Raw genomic sequence first — 22,646 nt, 5'->3', positions numbered from 1 at the left:
GGACAATCTCTTCAACAAATGGTACTAGGAAAACTGGATCTCGACATGCAGTATATGGCTTGACATAGCAGTTTCTCAAAGTATGAAGCAAGACCCCTACCTCACACCTTACAAAAAAATCCACTCAAAATGGATTAAAAATCTAAATCTATGACCTGACACCATCATTTTAATAGAGACCATGGGGGAAAACCTGCAAGACACTGGCATAGGTAGAGAGTTCCTGGAAAAGACCCTAGAGGTACAGGCAATCAAAACCAAAATTAACAAATGGAATAGAAACCCTTATAAAAGTGAATAGGTAACTGACAGAATGGGAGAAATTATTTGCAAACCATGCAACTGATAAAGGATTAATTACCAGAATTTTTAAAGATATCGAGAAACTCCATAACAAAGTAAATAACCCAGTGAAGCAATGGGCAAAGGACTTAAACAGACATTTTTCAAAAGAGGAAATCCAAATGGACACCAGACACATGAAAAAATGCTCAGAATCAATAGCCATCAGGAAACTGCAAATCAAAACTGCAACAAGGTTTCACCTCACCCTGGTTACAATGACTTTCATAGGAAAATCAACAAATAACAAATGCTGTCGAGGGTGTGGGGGAAAAAATTACCTTAATCTACTCTTGGTGGAAATGTAAACTGGTACAGCCACTGTGCAAGAGAGTATGGAGATACATTAGAAATCTGAATATAGACCTACCATATAACCCAGCCATCCCACTTCTGGGAATTTACCCAAGGAAATGAAATCAGCATATGAAAGAGTTATCTGTACCCCCATGTTTATTGAAGCACAATTCATAACAGCTAAGATATGGAATCATCCCAAATGCTCATCTACTGAAGACTGGATATAGAAATTATGGAATATATACACCATGGAATACTGCAATGCAGTTTAAAAAAAGGAAATCCAGCCATTTGCAATAAAATGGATGAAACTGGAAAACATCATACATAAGCCATTCCCAAAGGGACAAATACAATAATTCTCTCTGACCTGTGATAACTACTAGAACATTTAAAAGGCAATCTGTTGAAGTGAAATGGACACTTTGAGAAGCAGTCACTTTGAATAGCCCTTGTCTCAACAGTTGAAGAACATTTTTTAATATACTATTTGTTGAACTCTTTACTTAACATAGAGTTAATCATACGTGCATAAAGTTAATTGAAAATAGATATTAGTAAAAAATAAGAATGGAAATAGAGAGCGAAAAGGAAGACAAGTGGGAGAGTGAGTGGGAGGGCAGGTATGGTGGGAAGAATCACCATGTTCCTAGTTTTAAATATGAAATATATGAAGTTTGTAGTCCTTAAAAGATTTCTGGGGAAAAAAAAGAAATGGGCAAAGGACATTCAAATGTCCAACAAACACATGAAAAAATGTTGAGAATAACTAGCCATCAGGGTAATGAAGATCAAAACCACAATGAGGTTTCCCAACGCCCAGTTAGAATGGCTCTCATATAGAAATCCAATAAATGATAATGATGATATGGTTAAAAAAAAACACCCTGGGGCCGGCACTGTGGCACAGCGGGTTAAAGCCCTGATCTGAAGTGCTGGCATCCCACATGGGCACTGGTTCTAGTCCTGGCTGCTCTTCTTCTGATCCAGCTATCTGCTATTGCCTGGGAAAGCAGTAGAGGATGGCCCAAGTCTGTGGGCCCCTACACCCGCGTGGGAGACCTGGAAGAAGCTCCTGGCTCCTGCTTCGGATCGGCACAGACCCAGTCGTTGTGGCCATCTGGGGAGTGAACCAGCAGATGGAAGACCTCTCTCTGTCTCTACCTCTCTCTATAACTCTGACTTTCAAATAAATAAAATAATTTTTTTAAAAGTACCCTAATCCACTTTTGGTGGGAATATACATTTGTTCAGCCACTGTGAAAGACAGTATGGAGTTACCTCAGAAATCTGAATACAGCTCTACCATATGACCCAGCCATCCTACTGCTGGGAATTTACTCAAATGGAATTAAATCAGTATATGAAAGAGTAATCTTTTATGTTTATTGCAGCTCAATTAACAATAGCTAATATATGGAATCAACACAAATATCCATCAACTGATGACTGGATAAAGAAATTATGGTATATATACACTATGGAATACTATGCATCCATGAAAATAACGAAGACCTGTATTTGGCAACAAAATTGATGCAACTGGAAATCATTATACTTAGTGAAATAAGCCAGTCCCAAAAAGACAAATGCTGTTGTTCTCCCTGATCTGTGGAAACTAATGAAGTACCAAAAATGTAATGTATAGGAGTGTAATTGACATATTGAGCTTCAATTTTTATTCATAGCCCTTGTCTCTACTGTTGAAGAACAGTGTTAGTTGTTTTTTTTTTCCTTCTATTTGTTGAGCTCTTAGTGTGAGGTTAATCTTATGAGCAGAAAGTAAACTGAAAGATCATTATAAAAATTACCATAAGGAATATGAGAGGAAGGAGGAGGAAAGAGCATGTTCAGAAAGAAGGGTATGGTGAGAAATATCACTGTGTTCCTAAATCTGTATACATGAAATACATGAAATTTTCATACCTGAAATAAAATTTTTTTAAAAGTAACTAAAAAGTTCTAGAAATGACTTGTCCTTTAGACTTGGTTAAATTATATTTCCCATTGAGTAGTAAATTGAGAGGAAAATAAGATTGAAATGTTTCAAGTTTAGTCAAGTATTCAGAAATCATATAGGCATAAACGAAAACACAAATGTATGTTCTAGTTTATAAATGTTATAGTAATTAACAATATGAGGATATGTTAAAAAGTTCACAGAAATGGAATTTAAAAATTTTTGTTGGCATAAAAATTTTTGAAATCCATGCATAATGTTTTTTATAATATGCCTGATCCATGAACTTTTTGCAGACTCATTGTATGTGTAAAATGTGTTCCTTCCTATAAGATTAATTATTCAATAATGTCCCCATATTCTTCCATTTTTAAGCTGCTGATCTATTTTGTAAGTATTTACAGTTTGTTATGTGCTACCTGATAAGTTAACATAATGAATGATTCACTTATTCCCATTTTTAAGGGGACACTACCCTTATCCTCATCCCATAAAAGAGAAAAGCAAGGCACAGACTGGGTAATAAAACTTTTCAACATCACTTTGCTTTAATGGTACCATCAAAACTCAAAACCAGAACAACAAATGCAGAATTTCTGTTGACTCCTTCCATGTGTCAAAAGGCCATAATACAAACACATGGATTTTCCAAACAAATGGAGTGTTGTCTGTGTTTGTGATTAAGGAATTGTTAAGTGTCCTTTTTAATATGATTCTTTCAAGAAATTATGTTCAAATGTTCTAGAACTCCCACTGATATCATCTAACTGTGGCAAAGTATTATGTAGGGAAGTGGGCGCCATTAAGAAATAAGTAAAATAAATCTCACCAACATACAACTCACCAATAAGGGAGATGAGGCAAACTCACCAAAAAGTATCTCTGCGGTTCCTTTAACAAACAGGCCTCATTACTCTAAAACTTGAACACATGGATATTGAAAATATCTGGAAGTATTGACCTTCCCTGAAAGTTGAAGGAGAGTGGAATGCATTTCATAGGAAATGGGAGAGATAGACAGGAAGAACATATGATGCTTAATTGTTTGCTTTGCACACACTGTGACCCCTGGAGGCATATGGATTTTTATGCACTGCATTGGTAATGGCTGTGCATGTGAATTTCCTTGGCAGTTAGGTGGTTGCATATGTCAAAGAAGGCTGAGGGAACTGTTAAAAATATAACTGATGAGCTATCCATATTTTACAATGTTTAATGTTGACAAATACTGACCAGAGAAGGGAAAAGCTAATTACTTTTTCTATTGAATTTTTGAAAAAATTGCCCTATATTTCATGGACTTTTATTTTCAGTAAGTGATGATACAAATGATGAGTAAACTTGATCATTTAGATTCCACCCATTCTTGGGAAAGCAACTGGTGACATGAGACAATTTTTTTTTTGTATTTTAATTTGCATATGAATTATTTTATATTTTAATGAACTGCCTAAAATATGACAGGCAATTACTTGAATGAGTACTGATTTACTTAGGTTTATTTGGTCAATTGAATTCTTTGTACAATTTTTATATAAATTCATTCAAGTTGGATATGCTTAGTAACACAAAGTGATACAGGCAGGCCTTAGAATTTACAATTAGATCTGCTTGGATTTGGATCTTGCTGTGCCTCATTTTATAAAAATAAAGAACTTACTGCACCTATCTGCATCTCATAGGAAGTACAGAGTAGCAAGAGCTGTCTCTCTGTGTTGATTTGCAAATTAGATGAAAGGAGAAGATCGAGAGCAAGTGTGGATCTTGACACATAGTTTTTTATCTTTATAGAGATGGGATTATTTAGGAATCTAGTAATCTACCTGAGAAAATTCCATCAATTGTGGATCCCAGAGAACAGATAAAAAGTAATAACACTAGACAACATTTTTTCTTCTTTGCTGTGGACACACCTTTAGCAATGTTAACAGTTTCATTCCTAGAAATACTGGAGTGCTGTGTAGGGAGATTTTCCTTTATTTGTCTCTTCTCTGCATCTACCTCCAAGGAAAACCAACATTTTAGCTATTTGGATATGTCTGTGACCAAAGGGAGTATCTTTCTTTTGGATTTTTTTCTTTTTTTCTTAATGATTTGTTTACGTTAACTCAATCAACTTATACCCAACATCCTCAAACCACCTTTTTTGTTTGGGGGGCGGGGTGGGTGGAGCTGTATGGCCAAGCTAATGAAATTTTCCCTTATCTACCAAAAGATTTCTATATTTGCGTCCTGAGGCTCCCAATGGGTGGAGTAGAGATTGGTTATGCAAATTCATCCCTAGTGTATCAAAGCAAATATGAATAGTCTTGTTTTGATAAACCACTGTGAGATATGAAGGGCAATATACTATCCTGGTGAGCAAAATGACTTATCATGTCCATATAAAGGAGAGAGAAATATTTGAAATGAGGGTTCTGAGGATAAACATACCAATGCCAATGAACCATCAAAGGAAATTTGTTAGTCTGTGTTTATTTTTCGAGATGCAAATATTGAATTGAAGATATTAATGGAAAACTAGCCTGGACATATAGCTTCCCTTTACAATGAGATCTGAGCATAGTAGGAGTCTGCTTTGCCTTCAAAGAAAAGACTACTTCATTACTGTGAAACTCGCCCATATAAATCTAACTTAAGTATAAGGAACCCATCTCTTTCATGTCCAACTCTTGTACAGGGTGTTAGTAAATACTTTCATATACCCGATTGTTCATGTAAATGATGGATTAAAGTCAAATTCAAGTAACTGTAATTCAGATTGAGAATATTATTTTAAGTGCTGGTAATAAAGTTAATCTAATATACAAATTGCTGAGCAAGCCTAAAATCCAATAAAGATACATTTCATGGAGATTAAAAAATGAGTAAAGCACATTTCCTATACCAAAAATACTAGTATAAAAAAGAATTCTTGAAAGATATCTCATTTTATAGATATCTGATACAAATAAAATAGTTTCTACTTAGAAGTCATATTAAGAAATGAGGGTTCAAACTGACTCTTAGTTCTTTTTAAAAAGTACTTTAGCTGATGTTTATTTCTTCCATGATCTATTTTGTGTGTGTGAGCTAATATTTAATATGCTTCCTTGAAATGTCATATTATAAAAATTACCCTAACACATGCCATATTTGAGTCCCAATTTCTTAGATTTAGTACAATCTTTACTTTTCTCAATGGCCAATCACTTAGAAATGAAAATCACTTTGAGCTCTAACAAGTGTAAAACTCAACTTTGTTTGCAAAGGGCATGAATAATTGAATCAAGAAAACTGATGATTAAGAGAAAATGAATTTGGGTATATGTCTCTACTTTATAACTGTTAGGGAATAGTGATGATCCAGAACTTATGATTCAAAAATGGAGTTAAATTACAACCATCAGGATTTTCAGTTGATCTGGTTAATTCTGGCAGTGGAGACATATCTAGGATATTCTCTGCTGAAAGTAGCCTTTGAGTGACAGTTCAGTGAAAGTATGAAATTCCAAGTTCACCTCATTTTTTACTTTCTTCTTAGTTATGTTCTTCAGTGTTCTGCAACAGAGAAATTGCTTGCTTTTACAGAGATGTGGAGATCCCTTGTTTGCTTTTAAGAAGTTGAAGCAGTTTGTATTGATCGCAGGACAGAGAAATGTATTTGTGACTGATAGTAACCATAGTAGATAAATCCTTCTCTGGGAACTTCTCAAGAGGTTCAAGCAATAAGAAATATTCACACATAAAATTCCTTGGTAGAATACATTTAGGAAGGGAAGTACTTTGCATGCAAATTGTCTGTAGATTTTGTTTTTGTTATTTTGATATTTATTTTTGAAATAGACATTCATTTTCCCTGAACTGAGAGTGCTATATCTAGAAATATTATCTGTATTCATTAATTCCTTTTACCAACAAGCTCCTCCAAAAATATGGTGGCTTTGCGTTTCCATCTAGATAATTAACCCTTTGCCTATTCTCTGATGGTCTGGAAAAACAACAGAGGGCTATGTTTAGTATCTGAACAGAGGGCTGTGTTTAGTATCTGAACATTTTCAGTATACCCTAAATTTTTCAGTATGCTCAATAATGAATTATGTTCAAAATTCTAGTATGTTCAAAATTCTTTAATAATTCTAATTAAAAGAAAAATCATTTCTCAAGAGAGAATTCTAACCTCATGAAGTTTGTTACTGATAAAGAAAGAAAAAATGTCATATTAAAGACAAATAATAGTGGAAAACAAAGTGAAATATAGTTTAGTGTGGACCTTCATGAAAAATACATGTTAGTAAGGAATTTGATTGATAAACTTGTACATATTAATTCTTTATTTACATCCAGAACTATATAACTTTAAAATACTGTGGTTTCTCCAGAGGAAATATGTCCCAGATATAATTGCCCTTTTAGTTTGGGTTCCATCATGCTTTAGACATCTTTTGCCCAAATGTTAACCATTCTAGATATAGATATTTACATAATGAATCCTTAAACAGTCCTCAGATTTGATCATCATCAATATAATCAACATCATCATTCAGCCAGATGCTTTATCTACCCACTCCCAGGCATCATTTCTAAATATTTTATTACAGATTTGTAATTACACTGGGACCAATATTTTAAACTATGTATATAAACAACAATTCATAGAAAAATTTTATAAACAAGAATGCTGCAAAGATTTGGTCTTCTTTCTTATAAATTCTTGTAGTTGACACCTAAGCATTGATAGGAAAGTGGGAATCCCAGAGCACCATTTCCAGAATTATTTTCTGTTCTGGGCATCTACTCTGGATGGCCTCTAATTTCCTGGAGTTCCTTCATGTCAAAGATCATTCAAGTGAACCCTTGACTCCCACACTTAGTCCTTGCAATTGTGAAAGGTGTCTTTCATTCACCAGTCAACTGTGTAATAACTGAGCAAAAGTGTTTTTGAACAGTCATGAGAATAAGGCAGTAAAGTAGTGCAGACTGAGCAGAAAATGCCTGGAAGAGAAAGAAAAAGCCAGGAGGTAAATCATATAACTATGACTGGGGGAAAAAAGGGAAAAAAGGATCCAAAGAATACAGACAACGAATTTTCCAGTATTTTCCCATTAAAACATTGTGAAAGTAAAGATTCATAGACTCTGTATTCGCTAATTTAAAGTTTTTGATTTATAATTACATGTTTCAGGCCATTTTTGAGAATCATTTGTCTTCTAAGTACATGCCAAACAAAATTAGGAGTACTAATCAAGTATCTTCTAACCGTTCCTCAATGGTGTCCAAAAACTATGGCGCAATTAATTAATTCACAGAACAGCTAGTATCATTGTTTAATTACCCTTCACACAACGCCCATTCTCCCTGAACATTTCCTTTTTGTCATTCATGCATGCTAGAGTGCTAAAAGTTTCCCCCTTTTTCCTGTTACTGTTTATTGGATAAAATTTATACTGTATACTTTTATGGGTCATGCAAATTGATGCTTTTTTGGTAGCATTTGATCTTTCCAAGAGGCATAACAGATTTGATAAGTTTTCAACTCATTTGTTGACTTGAGGTTGCAGTTACCTTAGGCAAAGCTTTGAAATGGAGTTTCCTGTCTTCATTACTTACCTGAAAATGTTCCTCTTCATCCTGCCAAACAGAGAAAGTTTTACTCACTAAAGTAATTAATGATACCAAATAAACTAACTCAGCTGCAAAAGTTTTGTTTATTTTCTTTCTTGGCTTTCTTTGAAAGGATAGTGCACATGGAAACCTCAGAAGGGAGGTAAGAATAACCAGCTCAGTAACCAGAGCCCGTTGGCCTAGAAGTTAGCTAAATAAATAAGGATGCAAGTGTAGTCCTTGTTCCGAAGCTGGCTGCAAATTTGCTAAGTGATTGATTTGATGCTAATTTTCTGCATGGACTAAGAAGTCCTTCAGGGCCTGTCCTTTGGGAAGAAAATAAATTTAGCCCAATTCAGGCCTATTTTAGGTTTTACTTTGAGTTCTGAGAGTTTGGAAACCTCCTTTTCCCAGAAAGACTGTGTCCAAGGGATTCTCACTTATGATGTTCCAAACAATGCAGCTTGTTCTGAAAAGATTGCGAAAGTCCCCAGTGTCTAACCCCCAGGACAGTCTGAGGAAAGAATTTGAATTAGCGTATTCATACAGATACTGCCATTTTACTCACTCTTTCACCCTGGCTCTTCATGTGGATACACTTTGCTAGAGAAGGTCCATGCTGAGAGACTTGGCTGCTTCTGCCCCAACCCTGGATGGCAGTGTTGCATTTTGATTCCACAAGCACCACCCGATTTGTCTTAATGTATCCATGAATTGAAGGGGGAGGATGGGGAATTGTCATTTCAATATGCAATTCATGAGACTGGAGGGACTGAAGGGAGAACTATGGCACATAAACATAATGTTACCAAATGACTGTGTGACAGAACAGGCCATAGTCTTGAGCCAGCACATCCCTCTCCATGTCCTTGGGCAATTCGCTTCACCTCTCTAGGCCACCGTGAGGTGGGGAACATCAACTCATACCAGTTTCTAGTAGGAATAGAAGGCATTTTTTTATAGGATTTTTAAGGCTCATTTATTTAATTTACTTGAAAGAGTGATAGAGGGAGAGAGATCTTCTGTGCTCTGGTTCACTCCCACAGCAGCCAGATCTGGACCACAGCAGCCAGATCTGGACCAGGCTGAAGCTAGAACTGTATCCTGGGGCCCTAGTTCTTGGGCCATCTTCTGCTACTTTTCCAGATACTTTAGCAGGGAGATGGTGTGGAAGCAGAGCAACAGGGACTCAAATTGACACTGCGATATGGGATGCCAGCTTCACAAACATCCATTTAACCTGCTGCACCACAGTGCTCACCCCCAGAAGGCAAATGTGCTTGGAGTCATTCTAGATCAAATCCTGTTGTAGTTAAGATGCCTTGTTGGAATCTGCAGTTCTAGACTAATGTTTCCCAACATTTATTTTGCAGGACCCCAAATTACGTGAACTTTTGGATATGGGCAACATTGGGCGCCTGGAGCATCGCATGATAACAGTGGTCTATGGGCCTGACCTAGTTAACATCTCCCATTTGAATCTTGTGGCTTTCCAAGAAGAAGTGGCCAAGGTATGGTGCATTGAAACTTGTCATCATGATCTGAATACGTGTGATTCAGTGTTGACAATAGGGAAAGACTGATTTTTTATCATATTTAGCATGGTGAAATTCCATCTAAAAATAATTCAGCTGCCAAGTACAGATGTAGTTTAAATACTTCCAAACAATGGCATCTACTTAGAATTGTGGAGACTTTTCATTAGGAATTAAGTTGTTGGATACAATTCCTTTGCAAAACAGAATACAGATAGAAACCACATTTCTACTTCACCTAAATAGCTCATCTCAAATCATTTTTTTTCTTGGCCTCATCTCTATGTCACTTACAACCCCATGTCTTTTCTAACTCTGTTCTAGAGTGAGACATGCTCAGAACCTTTTAAACTCCCTTTTCACTATGCAGCACTAGTTCACCACCATTCATGCAGGAGTCATTTAATTCATATGCAAAAGAATTTTAAACATCTGTAATAAGAATAAGTAAATAGTATTTGTTTAGCTATGGACTAGGAAGATGAATTAGATCTAGCCCTTCCATTAAGGAGTTGCTAATCTTCTAAGACAGTAGTCTTTCAAATACATACAGAAATAGCTAGAATATAAGTACAATATAGTAAGCAATAAGCTGTGAACATCTGAGGCTTCTAGACTCAATGGGTCTTTCTCTGGAAACATCCAACTGCCACTAAAAGATTACTGAAATGTCTATATTTAAAGAGGAATTTTCTTTCTCCATGTTTATAGTTTTTATGATACTGGTGATGATCCTCATGCTTCATGTAATTTCCACTGAGAGTTCACAATACTGGGTTGGGTGTTCGGCCTAATGGTTAAGATGCTGCTTAGGATGCTCATGTCTCATATTAGAGTCCCTGGGTTCAGTTCCCATCTCCTGTCTCCAGCTTTGTGATAATGCACACTCTTGAAGGCTGCAATGATAGCTCCAATGGTTGGGTTACTGTCACTCAAATGAGAGACCTACATTAGGTTCCCCCTCCCATCCAAAGACCAGCCTGATCTCAGCTGTTATCAGCCTTTGAGGAGTGAAACAGCAGATGGGAGAGCCTCCCTCTCTTTCTCCCTCCCTCTCTTTCTCTCTCCTCTCTCTTTCCATTTCTCCCTGTGAAATTAGTCAATTTAAAAATTAGAAATTTGAGTCACTGAAAACTTGAAGTGTGTATATCATAATGTGTGTCCGCTTAAGGTCACCATGCTTGTCTGGGCATGGTCACTATAGATCTTTGAAACTCAGTGCTCTAACAGTACTCTGAGTTACACCTGATGGACTAGCCAGTTCTCTAATTTATTAGTGACGACTAGCAGGGGTAAATGTGAATTATGCAACTTTACCTGCAGTTGTTTCAATGGAATAAGTAAAATGCCATACAATTTTAGTACTCTAAAGTCTTTTTTTTATTTTTAATTTTTTTTATTTTTGACAGGCAGAGTGGACAGTGAGAGAGAGAGACAGAGAGAAAGGTCTTCCTTTACCATTGGTTCACCCTCCAATGGCCACTGTGGCCGGTGCACCATGCTGATCCGAAGGCAGGAGCCAGGTGCTTCTCCTGGTCTCCCATGGGGTGCAGAACCCAATCACTTGGACCATCCTCCACTGCACTCCTGGGCCACAGCAGAGAGCTGGCCTGGAAGAGGGGCAACCGGGACAGAATCCAGCACCCCGACCGGGACTAGAACCCGGTGTGCTGGCGCCGCAAGGCAGAGGATTAGCCTATTGAGCTGCAGCGCTGGCCAGTACTCTAAAGTCTTTAAAAACTACTCTCCACCAGTGTGTTATAAATCTAATCACTTCTGATTTAGAACCCATGTTGCCCATTTGCTTCTACAGTGTAACTTGCACTGAGAAGATTTCATTCAGTGAGACATTTTCTTTGAAAGCATTAGATTACTCTGCACTAGCTCATATTCCGGTGCCTTGTTGCTAATCTGTGGGTTACATGTATTTCTCTGTATATAAGTGGGAGTTTGAGTTGATGGATGAACACAAATATGAAATATTTGCAAAATAGGTTGTAAAATCTTTCCCTAAATAGTTATTTCATTTTTTAAAAAAATAGCCAATTTATGAGGTTTACTTAATCTCAATAGACTGTCAGTAAGTGACAGTGACTTTCAGGGAGCTTTTTAATGAAAGGGAATAGAGCTTTTACATATCTTAAACTGCTTTATACCTTTGTGCAGCTAATTTTAAAATAAATCCAATGCTCTCCTGTCTTGGGATTCCTACCCACCAGTTTTTCTCAGGACTTTTATTTCTGAGCCCTAAAATAGTCCCCTTCAAGACTGAATCTGTGGAGATTTTTCAGCACTACTTGTAATCTATGCTGTAATTAATGATGCTGGTGGAGTATATTTTGCCATTCCTGGCTGTGATATCCTGTAAAGTATCTTCCCCCTACTGAAATTGCTCAACCAGAAAATTAAGATTCCAAACACCATTTTACTCTGGAAACTCACTTACTTTACCTGTAATTGTCAGTGTTGTCTCGTAACATCACATCTTCTATTTAATCTCGGAGGCTGACATACATGATGTATTGTTGGAACCAAAGGGGACAGCTTCTCTCACTATGCAGAAATCCCAGCTTGCACCTGAGCTGGCCAGATGTCTCCAGAATACATTGTTTATAGATGGATTCTAGCTCATTCATTCATTCAGCACTCCCTTGTTGGGCAGGTGCCTTCTCTGTGTCAGCCACACTTCCAGTGTTGGGGATACAATGATGAAGAAAGTCCTTCCCTCTGAGAGCCAGCATAGTAGAGAAACAAACCGATCCATCATGATTAAGCCATGGAGGTACCACGTCAGAGGGAGCTTCATGTGGAAGAATAAAGCAGGAAGAGAAAGAATGGGAGGAACAGAAATGGGAATTACCTCTTTGTGGCCTAGTCAGAGAAAGCAAGCATCCAAAGGAACTTGCTCAATTGCAGCTATAACAGATTTCCAAGAAATCTCTTAGATTGATTAAAGATTTAATATCAGACCTAGCACTTAACCTTTCCTAAAGATGTTATTCCAGATTTGCATGTTCTTTATTCTTGCCTAAATCTCTTAAAACTGAATTTTTAATTTATTCCATTAGACAGGAGAATCTTTTAAGTGGTAGACATTAGGAGAAAACTGTGTCTTTCATCTTCTCCATCTGCAGTTGGACTAAAATGTTGTATTTCTTGGGATGGGACAGCAATCATACTTTTGTTGCACAGTGTGATTTCCCAATGCTTTCATCCCTTAAGGATCAGACTCCTCTGCTCCCTCAAGCAAGGAGTGTTTCCTTTGAAAGTATTTGAGAAACATATGGTTTGTTTCACATTTACTCTCTGAGATATGAGATTCTCCTTGCACCGCCTGCTTCCCTGAGGACGGTTGGACACATTGCATTTGCTACCAATAAGGGAAAGGAAGACATAGTAATATAAGTAAAAATCATTTGGATGCTTCTAGTCTCCATTTTCAAACATGTAACTTGAAAATTAAAGGGTAATGTAACAAGCCACTACTTCAGTAAGCCAAAGTTAAGTCAAGAAGAGCACAGACATTACATAGTGTTCTGCAAGCTCACCTTACAACAGTCAACCCATTAATTAAACAAATGAAAGCCAACCAGTTGAGAAATTGCCACTGAGGGAGACAAATGTAAGCCATGTTCTTGATGCAGAAAGGGAGACTCTCTAGCAAATGAAATGTTTCCTTCTGCAAAGCCACGATTTTGAATTTTTGAGGGAAGGAACTAAATAGAAGAAGGAGCACATGCAGATAATATGGAGTCCTGAGAATGGTGTTTTGAGAAGGAGCACAGCAAAGGGAGAGACCACCAGAGAAGTGGTCTGTAAAGCCGAAATCTCAGTTAGACTCTCCTTCCACATGTGTGTGAGCCTTCAGGTGCCTCAGCAGTGTAGATGCATTCATTGTCCACAGAGATCTTGGAGACATTCACTCTCTTATTCAGCCAAATTGTATTAAGTGTGCTGAGTTCTGTTACAGATGAGGGAGATAAAACAGATACAGACCCTTGCCTGCATGCAGTGTATGGTCTCGTGAGGGAGGGTTATAAAGAAAATAAACACATAAACCAAGTTGACTTGAGAGATAAGTGATATCAACAAAAATGCAGTAGAAATGGGAAGTGCTGGGGAAGAGGACCTTAAGTCGGGTGGTCAATCCAATCACCTATGAGAATGTGACAATTGAGCAAAGATTTGAAGAAGGTGAGAGAGCAAGCCACGAGACTTTCTGGAGAAACTTCAACGTAGTGGGAACAGCAAGTGCTAGACAGTGTCTGGTGTAGTTTAGCAATATCAGTGGTCAAGTGTGGCAGGAGCAGAGTGAGAAGATTGAAAGGAAGATAGTAGCAGGGGGGATTAAAGACACAACAGAAGTTGATTTCTAGTGGAGTGCTGTAGACTTATGAAGGATTCTGTCTTTCACTGTTGAATGAGATGGAAGCCATTGGAAAGATTTGATCTGAGGGCAGATATGTTCTGACTTAACCTTTAGTCAATAACAGGCTGCCAGGGGAAGATCAATAATGAAAGGAAACTAGTAAAATATTGTAGGTGAGCCGGCACAATGGCTCAACAGGCTAATCCTCTGCCTGCGGCGCCAGCACCCCGGGTTCTAGTCCCGGTTAGGGCACCAGATTCTGTCCCGGTTGCCCCTCTTCCAGGCCAGCTCTCTGCTGTGGCCCGGTAGTGCAGTGGAGGATGGCCCAAGTGCTTGGGCCCTGCACCCCATGGGAGACCAGGAGAAGCACCTGGCTCCTGGCTTCGGATCAGCGCAGTGTGCCGGCCGCAGTGCGACGGCCGTGGCGGCCATTGGAGGGTGAACCAACGGCAAAGGAAGACCTTTCTCTCTGTCTCTCTCTCTCTCACTGTCCACTCTGCCTGTCAAAAATAAAAAAATAATAATAATAATAATAAATATTGTAGGTGAAGTTGCTGGTGTCTTGGACAAAAGGAGACATGGGAGCAGATGAATAAAGATCCAAATCTATATATATTTTAAAGGAAGAATCAGGATGTTTATAGGAATAGCATGTTGCATGTGACAGAAATGTGATTCAATAATGATGTTAGAATTTTGGCCCTTGGAGCCGGTGCCATGGTGCATTAGGTAACTCCTCCACCTGTGGCACCGGCATCCCATATGGACACTGGTTCTAGTACTGGCTGCTCCTCTTCCAATCCAGCTCTCTGCTGTGGCCTACGAAAGCAGTAGAAGATGACCCAAGTATTTGGGCCCCTGCACACACATGGGAGACCAGGGAGAAGCACCTGGCTCCTGGCTTCAGATCAGCGTAGCTCCCACCGTTGCAGTCATTTGGGGAGTGAACCAATGAAAGGAAGACCTTTCTCTTTCTGTCTCCTTCTCACTGTCTATAACTCTACCTCTCAAATAAATAAATAAAATCTTTTTTAAAAAAAAGAATTTTGGCCCAAGATACAGGAAAGATGGAAATATCACCTACTAAAATAGGGGAGATCTAAGCTAGAATGTAAGTCTTTGTTTGGTTATATGTAGCCAAGGTTCAGATTTGGTCCTGTTCTGTTTAAGATTATTTATATTCCCATATGGAGAGGATGATTATGCAGTTGGATATGAGGACCTAGAGATGGGTGCCAAATATGTCATATAAATTTGGGAGTTGTCAGGTGTTTAATAGTATTAAAAATAATCATAGTATTTAATGAAGCTGTATGAGGTCACCAGGAAGTGACTGTAGGTAGGGACGATGTCCAAAGCCTGAGTCATTGACACTCCACCATGGGGAGATAAGAAATCATCAGGGAAAGGAGACTGAGAAGGAGTAGTCAGTGAAGCAACAGCATGGCAACTGTGAATCATTGGAAGTCAGATGAAGAAAGTGTTTCCAGGAGATGAGAGTGGCCAGCTGGGTCAAATGCTGCTCCTATTCAAGAAAGGGAAGGTGAAAAATTGACAACTGGATTTAATAACACAGAGGCCATTGGTAGCCTTTATCAGAACAACTTAAGTAGAGTGATGGGATAAAAGCCCTGTTTGGAATGAGTTCAAGGGAATATCAGAGGAGACAGATTAAAAGTCAACATGGATTGCTCTTTTGAGAAGTTTTGGTATAAAGGGAAATAGGAAAGCAGGACAGGCAAGCAGGGCCCTCAAATGGTTTTTAAGATGGAAGATATAACAGCATGTTTGTGTACTGGTGGGAATGATTCTATAGAGGGAAACCAAGTACTGAATGTAATAGAGTTGAATGGTTGGAACACTCATTAGGTAGGAAAGAACAGTAGGGCTTACTGCAGGGATTGGTGAACCCTTTGGCCCTTCACTTGTTTTTATACAGAGAATTTTGTTGGGATACAGCAACATCCATTTCTTTGTTCACATAATTTCTATGGTGGTTTTACGTGACAAGAGTTGACTAGTTGTGTTAGACTAAGTAATCAATAAAGTGTATTTACTATCTGATTCTTAATAATAACAAGTGTTTTCTGACCCTGCACCACTATATAAGTGCAAGGGCTTGGCTCAGCACGTTTCAAGCAGCAGAAGAGGAAAAGTGGGATATATTAATTGATGAAGATTTTTATAAAGGTCCAAGGAGTAGAGGAATTGTAGACATCTACTTCTGATTATCTCTGTTTTCTTAGTGATGAAGGAAATACATGTCATTCTCTGTGAGTAAGAATTATTTGATTTCTCAAGTTCTTTTCAGCATCACTTGGTAAGTTTCTTGAAATATCTGATGGTCAAGTTGACATGGAATGTAAAAGATCACAAAGCTAAAAATTCCTTTTACATGGAATGTAAAAGGTCACAAACCTAAAGTTATTTTGTGCAAGTTAGCCAATCACTATCAAATTTTCAGCTGGTCAATGAGTCTGCCCAATTCAAGTTTCTACCTCAATATTGTTTTTCTTAGGGGACACTGAATAGAAATAAACATTTAGGCGTGTCCACTATTCCCTGAAGTCATGCAGTCTATAAACAGCATTGTATAGTTTGCAAAGGGCAGACTTCTCTGAGTCAGAGGCAAGGATTCACAGGATTGCCATATGCTGGCATTTACCTACAGGTCTCATGGATCCAGTATGCAAATGTTGGGAGATAATGGATCATCTGGAAAATCTGAGCAAGTAATGAAACTTTCCATGACTTAGCACAGAGAAATCTCAGTATGCAAAGTAACTACAGGTGAAGCCGTCCCTGTTTTGCATTTAGAAAACCAAGCTTATTTTCAGCATGTCTTCCTCTGGGTTCTAGTTCCTTTTCTAATATGATAAAACGGTTGAGTTGTGTGTTCTTTTTAGAAAGGCTAGAGCCAGTGATATAGGAAAGAATTGGTCCTGTGTGTGATGCCAATAAAAGCACAGAGTCCCCTGTGGCTGGCTCCTTGGAAGCTCATCTTTTTACCCCACCCCTGTTTCTGCTGCTTTATGGTACAGTATATTAATGAAATGGCTTATGGGGTCAGTATTGTGGAAGAGCAGGTTAAGCCATGCCTGCAAAATCAGTTCCCCATAGGAGCTCTGGTTCATGTCCTGGCTGCTCTACCTCAGATCCAGCTTCCTGCCCATTGCACCTTGGAGAGCAGCAGTAGATGGCCCGAGTACTTGGACCTCTCCACCCATGTGGGAGACCCAGATGGAGTTCCAGATTCCTGGCTTCAGCCTGGCCCCACCCCAGCTGTTGCAGCCATTTGGAGAGTGAACCAACAGATAGAAAAATCTCTCTCTTTCCTTCCCTCTCCCTCTCTTCTTCTCAGTATATTTCCTACTATATCTATAACTATGCTTTTCAAATAAATAAATCTAAGCCAAAAATGAAATGCCATATCACCCCGAGAGACAGGATTTGTGATTCAGATTCTAACATTAACTCCTAAATACTTTGATACTCTGATAGGATTCCTGGGTGGGTACTTTGTTGAGCCACCAACCAGTTTGGCAAATTTCCATCAGAGTGGTTTCTAGTCTGTTGGGAAACAATGGACTGAACCAGGATCCAATGGAATGAGATAGAGATACCCAAGAGCAGAGTCATACAGTTGAGAATCTGGGGTTTGCTCATCTACAGAAGCATTTGTAGATACCATTGCTTCCAATTCTAACTTGTTTTACACTAAATTCTCTTAAATATTCAGAAATAGAAAAAATGGAACAAATTCATTTTTCTTGTTTAGCCATGTCAATGGGAATTGAGACATATTTTAAAATTTTAATGAAATATAACATGCACAGAAAATTGAACAGAGCCTACCCGTGGACATTGGTGGATATTTTCAAAGGGAACATGCACATATAACCAGCACCCTGGTCATGAATGAGAGCATCACCAGCATCCCAGGTGTCTACGCCATAGCCATACCTCTAGTTTGGCTTCTAACATGATAGATTCATTTTATCTGTTTTTAAACTATCTGAAAATGGAATCTTACAATGTAGTCCTTTTGATCTGTCTTCTATTATTCAACATTATACTTAGGAGATTTTTGAGGCTCTTCTATATTTTATGTGTGGTTTTAGCTCACTCAGTGTATTTGCTACATAGTATTCTGTAATTTATGTAGTTGATGGTGATGACCTTCAGGCAGTTTCCAGTTTAAGGATATTGCAAATAGTGACGCTGCAAACATACCTTTTGACAGAGTATGCACCTGGGAGTTTAACTGCTGGTAATAGATCTTCATATGTTCAACTTTGATTGTTGTGGCCAATTTCTAAAACTGACAGAACCAGTTGAATTTTTTCAGATTATTTCACACATGCCAAAAAAAATTTTAAGAGACTATCATTGTGTTAAATTATTGGATTTTGAAGTAGGCATCACAGAACAAGCTCTCCAGAAATGCACTCTATAAACTGAAAATCAGTCTTGAGTAGCTGTAATTTTAGATATTTTAGGGGACCTCTGCCACCTCTTTAGCTGTCAGTGTCTTAAAGAACCTAATTCACTTCTGTGAAGGGCATGCCTGTGGGATTTCCTGGATTTCTTAATGTCATGTGCTTGCACACTATGCAGATATGCATATGATTTTCTTCACCAGCTCTCATTTCTGCCCTCATCCTCTTAGTCCTCACTGTTTTGGTAAGGCCATTGACAGGGCTCATTTATAGTCATCTCCCACCTACTTTCCTAGGCGTCTCCTAAATCTCCATCTGCACATCTGCATAAAAAGTCTTAAAAAAAAAACTTAAACCTGATTATGCTTAAAATTATTTTCATGCTCTGTTACCTACACAATGAAGTCTATTTCATTCTTTCTTTGAGTGAATGAATATTTATTAAAGGGTCTAATAAATGCCATGCACCTCTCTGCAACTGGGAATTCATCGATGACCAAAACAAACAAACACTCTACCTTCAGGGCTGAGATTTCACCACTTTGACCCTTGACAATTTCTGCCACTGCAGCTCTAACTACCTGGAGTTTTTCTGCCTTTATAATGTAGTACTTTCCAAGACTGCCCTTCTTCATTTTGTCCACCAGAAGAAATTTGTTTCCTTAGGGATTTGGCATCAATACAGCCTCATCCTTTTTTTTTTTTTTTTTTTTTTTTTTTTTTTTTTTTTTTTTTTTTTTTGACAGGCAGAGTGGACAGTGAGAGAGAGAGAGAAAGAAAGGTCTTCCTTTGCCATTGGTTCACCCTCCAATGGCCGCTGCGGCCGATGCACTGCGCTGATCCGAAGCCAGGAGCCAGGTGCTTCTCCTGGTCTCCCATGGGGTGTAGGGCCCAAGCACTTGGGCCATCGTCCACTGCACTCTCAGGCCACAGCAGAGAGCTGGCCTGGAAGAGGAGCGACCGGGACAGAATCCAGTGCCCCGACCAGGACTAGAACCTGGTGTGCCGGTGCCACAGGCAGAGGATTAGCCTATTGAGCTGCGGAGCCATCCCAGCCTCATCCTTCTTCCCATCCATCCCAGGATTTCTGGGAGTAGCATCATTGTTTTTTTCTATGTTCTTCAGTGAACCGCATGAGTATTTTCTCTGGTACTTATCATGCTATGGTTATCTATCAGTGTGTCTGGAAGTCTGCCCTGGATTTGTGAACTGTTGAAAGTTTAAGAAAAATAGTTTAGTCACTTTTATGGACCTATCTGAGTGCCTGGCATTCAGTAGGTGCTCAATAAATGTTGGGGGGGGGGGCTTCCAGGTCACATAAAATTTTATACTCAAAAGGACTTTGAATATCACATACCCTAATCATTTCATTTTATAGAGTTGAAGAAGTTGAGGCCCCTTGGCTGGATGCTTGCTTGCATGAGACTTTTTCCAGTCTAATTTTCCCTCCACAGTTAGCCAACATTCTCAGCAGGAGAGAATGCAGCACTGATCATCGTGGCTTCCATCCTCTACTCTTCTTTCCCAAACCCAAACTTGTCCTCACTCAGAGTTCCTGCTATTGTCACCCTCCCTATCCACTCATCACCACATGCTTTCTCAAACAGATGAAAAATAGCCTTTTTTACCAACTCATCACTGCCTTTTATCTGAAAGCAATACTATGATGTATATAATATAATATAAACAGGAGACTTTTTAAAAAAGGGAATGGAAAACATATAATCTATTAAATGAAATTAGAAAATAAAAAGGGAAGAGACAAATGACAAATGAAGGAGTCAACCAAGGCTACCCCTGAGCCATTCCTGTTATAGGACTTGATTCACCAAGAATTTTGGAAATTTTCTTAGATACTCTTCAGGTTAATAGTGTTAGATATTTAAATATGACCTCAAGAAACATAATGTTCTTTTATTTATTTTTATTCTGATAACATATACATTAAGGTAATAATTTTGAAACATCTGAATGTACAAAACATGGAGTTTATCTCATTTGCTTTTTGAATTTAGTGATAATGTATAGTAATTAAGCCATGGCTATAAGGTTGACTTTCCTTTAAATAAGAAAAATGATTAAGAAGACAGAGAAAAGGACATCATATATTATATTCAGTGATGTATTTTGACACATAATGGAAAAATTGCATGACTAAGATAGAATTTAAATGCCAAAAAGGTTGCTTTTTAGAACATGAAAAGTTAGACCTCTTATTTGTTACATTTTGTGATATCTGCAATCCGTGGTGTTCCTGATCACCTCATATTAACAAAACATGTATATGTCATCTACAGCTGTTACACCACCCAATAATAGACAAGGACCAAGTTCTTACTACCAGTGCACTGCACCCTTAGTCTTAGAATGTTATACTTGTGGTGTCCTTTGTTGGAAAATATGACCCACCCCGTGTCCTGCACTTGTATAGTAGATGACTGCCAGACAGATAAAGTACACACATTTGAATGTCTATATTATGAAATACCACCCATCCAGAATATCCATATAAAAGTTTAAAAATTAAGAAGTCAAAAAGAGATATTTGTAATAGAAAGAAGGAAGAAAAGAGCAACTTGGAATTCAATCTCTTCCTGACACACAGATTAGCGGCAGCAGCTGCTATACTGATAATTTTGGACAAAAATGGTCCCTGCCTTCTGTCTCTTGGGGGTCTTTTCTGTATTTTTTAAATAAGAGATTCTTTGAAGTCAGGCAGTTTTCAAGAGTGCCTCTTAAATGAATTAGCATCAAACTGAAGGGAAAATATAAACCTTGAGTCACAGAAATGATCATGATTTCAGACTCTAGGCTCCTGTTAGTACAAGCCCAGATCTCTCTAAAGGGAAGCAAGAAATTGCTCCAACAGTAGCATCTCCCATCCCTCCCATCCATCCAGGAATAAGCAGCTTTCCCCTTGTTGTTCTGCCTCCTGGCTTTTGATGCCTCGCAGCTGGCTTAGCATTGATTGTATCAGCTGTGAACCTAGCCTTAAAGTGAAAGCACAGATACTAAAATAAAAACAAAACAAAAACGGTGTTTTTGGTAAAAATGAAGAGCTCTATGAAAATCTGACCTTATCCTTTAATTTTTCCTTTCAGATGTAAAATATTAAGGAAAAATATACCAAACATCCTGTGAGAGAAGCAGGTTGGCATTTTGCCTTCCACCTCGATAATCAGTTGCCAGCTTTAGTCGTTGAGCCAAATGCTTCCAGTGCATAATCTGCCACTAAGGATAAAAACTCTTTTGGAAATTACCTTGCTAGTAATTTTCCTAATAGTGATATTATAATATTCATTTTTTCTCAATAAGTGTTTAATTGCCTACTGTGTACTAGCCATTGTTTTGAGTGCTGGGGGAACAGAAATAACTAGATAGATAAAAATTCATGTCCTCATATTGGTAGGGGTGGATAGTCAATAAACTCAATGAGATATTGTTAGATGTTCAAGAGAAATGGAGCAGAGAAGGTAAGAGGAAATGCAATTCATCTTGAATGTGTTACTAAGACAAGTCCAAATGAGATAATGAAATTTGAGGAGAACCTTGTGGAAGATGGTATTGTGAGCCAAGATGGTGTCTGGGGACAGAGCAGCCTCTGAAGCAGGTGTGTGCCCAGCATGTTGGCCAAACTGCAAGGATACCAATCGGCTAAAATGGAGCCTGTGCAAGAGAGAGAACAGTGAGAGATGAGTTAGGAAAAGGTGTGATGAGTGACTCAAAAAGGGGTGCATGGCCACCACAAAAATGTGCTGCACTCAATGACATGTGAAACTATTACAGCATTTTTAGCAAAGGATTGATTCAGTGTGGTATTTTTTAACATTACCATGGCTACTCTGATGAAAAGCCATTGAAGGGATACAGAAGCAGGGAGACCAGAGCACTTGAGTCAAAGTGGTGAAATGTAGTTGGATTCTGAATCTATCCATGTACTTTAGAAGTTCAAAGAAAATGGATTTAAAAGATAAAATTGTTTTTGGTGAAAATATTCTATGTATATATATGTATATGTATATATACATATACCCATGTATATGATAGATTCTTTAAAGCATTTATCAAAAAAGCATATTTTGAAAAATGCTGTGCATAGATTTCAGTTTTTTACACCA

At 38.1% G+C, this 22,646-nt stretch overlaps 1 protein-coding gene across 5 annotated transcripts in view; it reads left to right on the top strand.

Annotated features, from left to right (window-relative positions):
- The window catches only part of PLCB1 (phospholipase C beta 1), an 848,015-nt gene that overhangs the window by 499,399 nt on the left and 325,970 nt on the right, over positions 1–22,646 (top strand). For all 5 annotated transcript variants that reach the window (XM_062203876.1, XM_062203874.1, XM_062203875.1 and 2 more), the window contains exon 4: positions 9,559–9,696. In XM_062203876.1, coding sequence (XP_062059860.1) covers positions 9,559–9,696 — 138 coding nt within the window. The remainder of the gene's footprint in view (positions 1–9,558; positions 9,697–22,646) is intronic.

Source organism: Lepus europaeus, chromosome 10, assembly GCF_033115175.1.
Source record: "Lepus europaeus isolate LE1 chromosome 10, mLepTim1.pri, whole genome shotgun sequence".
NCBI classification, from domain to species: Eukaryota; Metazoa; Chordata; class Mammalia; order Lagomorpha; family Leporidae; genus Lepus; species Lepus europaeus.
The sequence above is the reverse complement of the archived record's forward strand: the minus strand, read 5'-3'. Positions and strand labels throughout refer to the sequence as shown.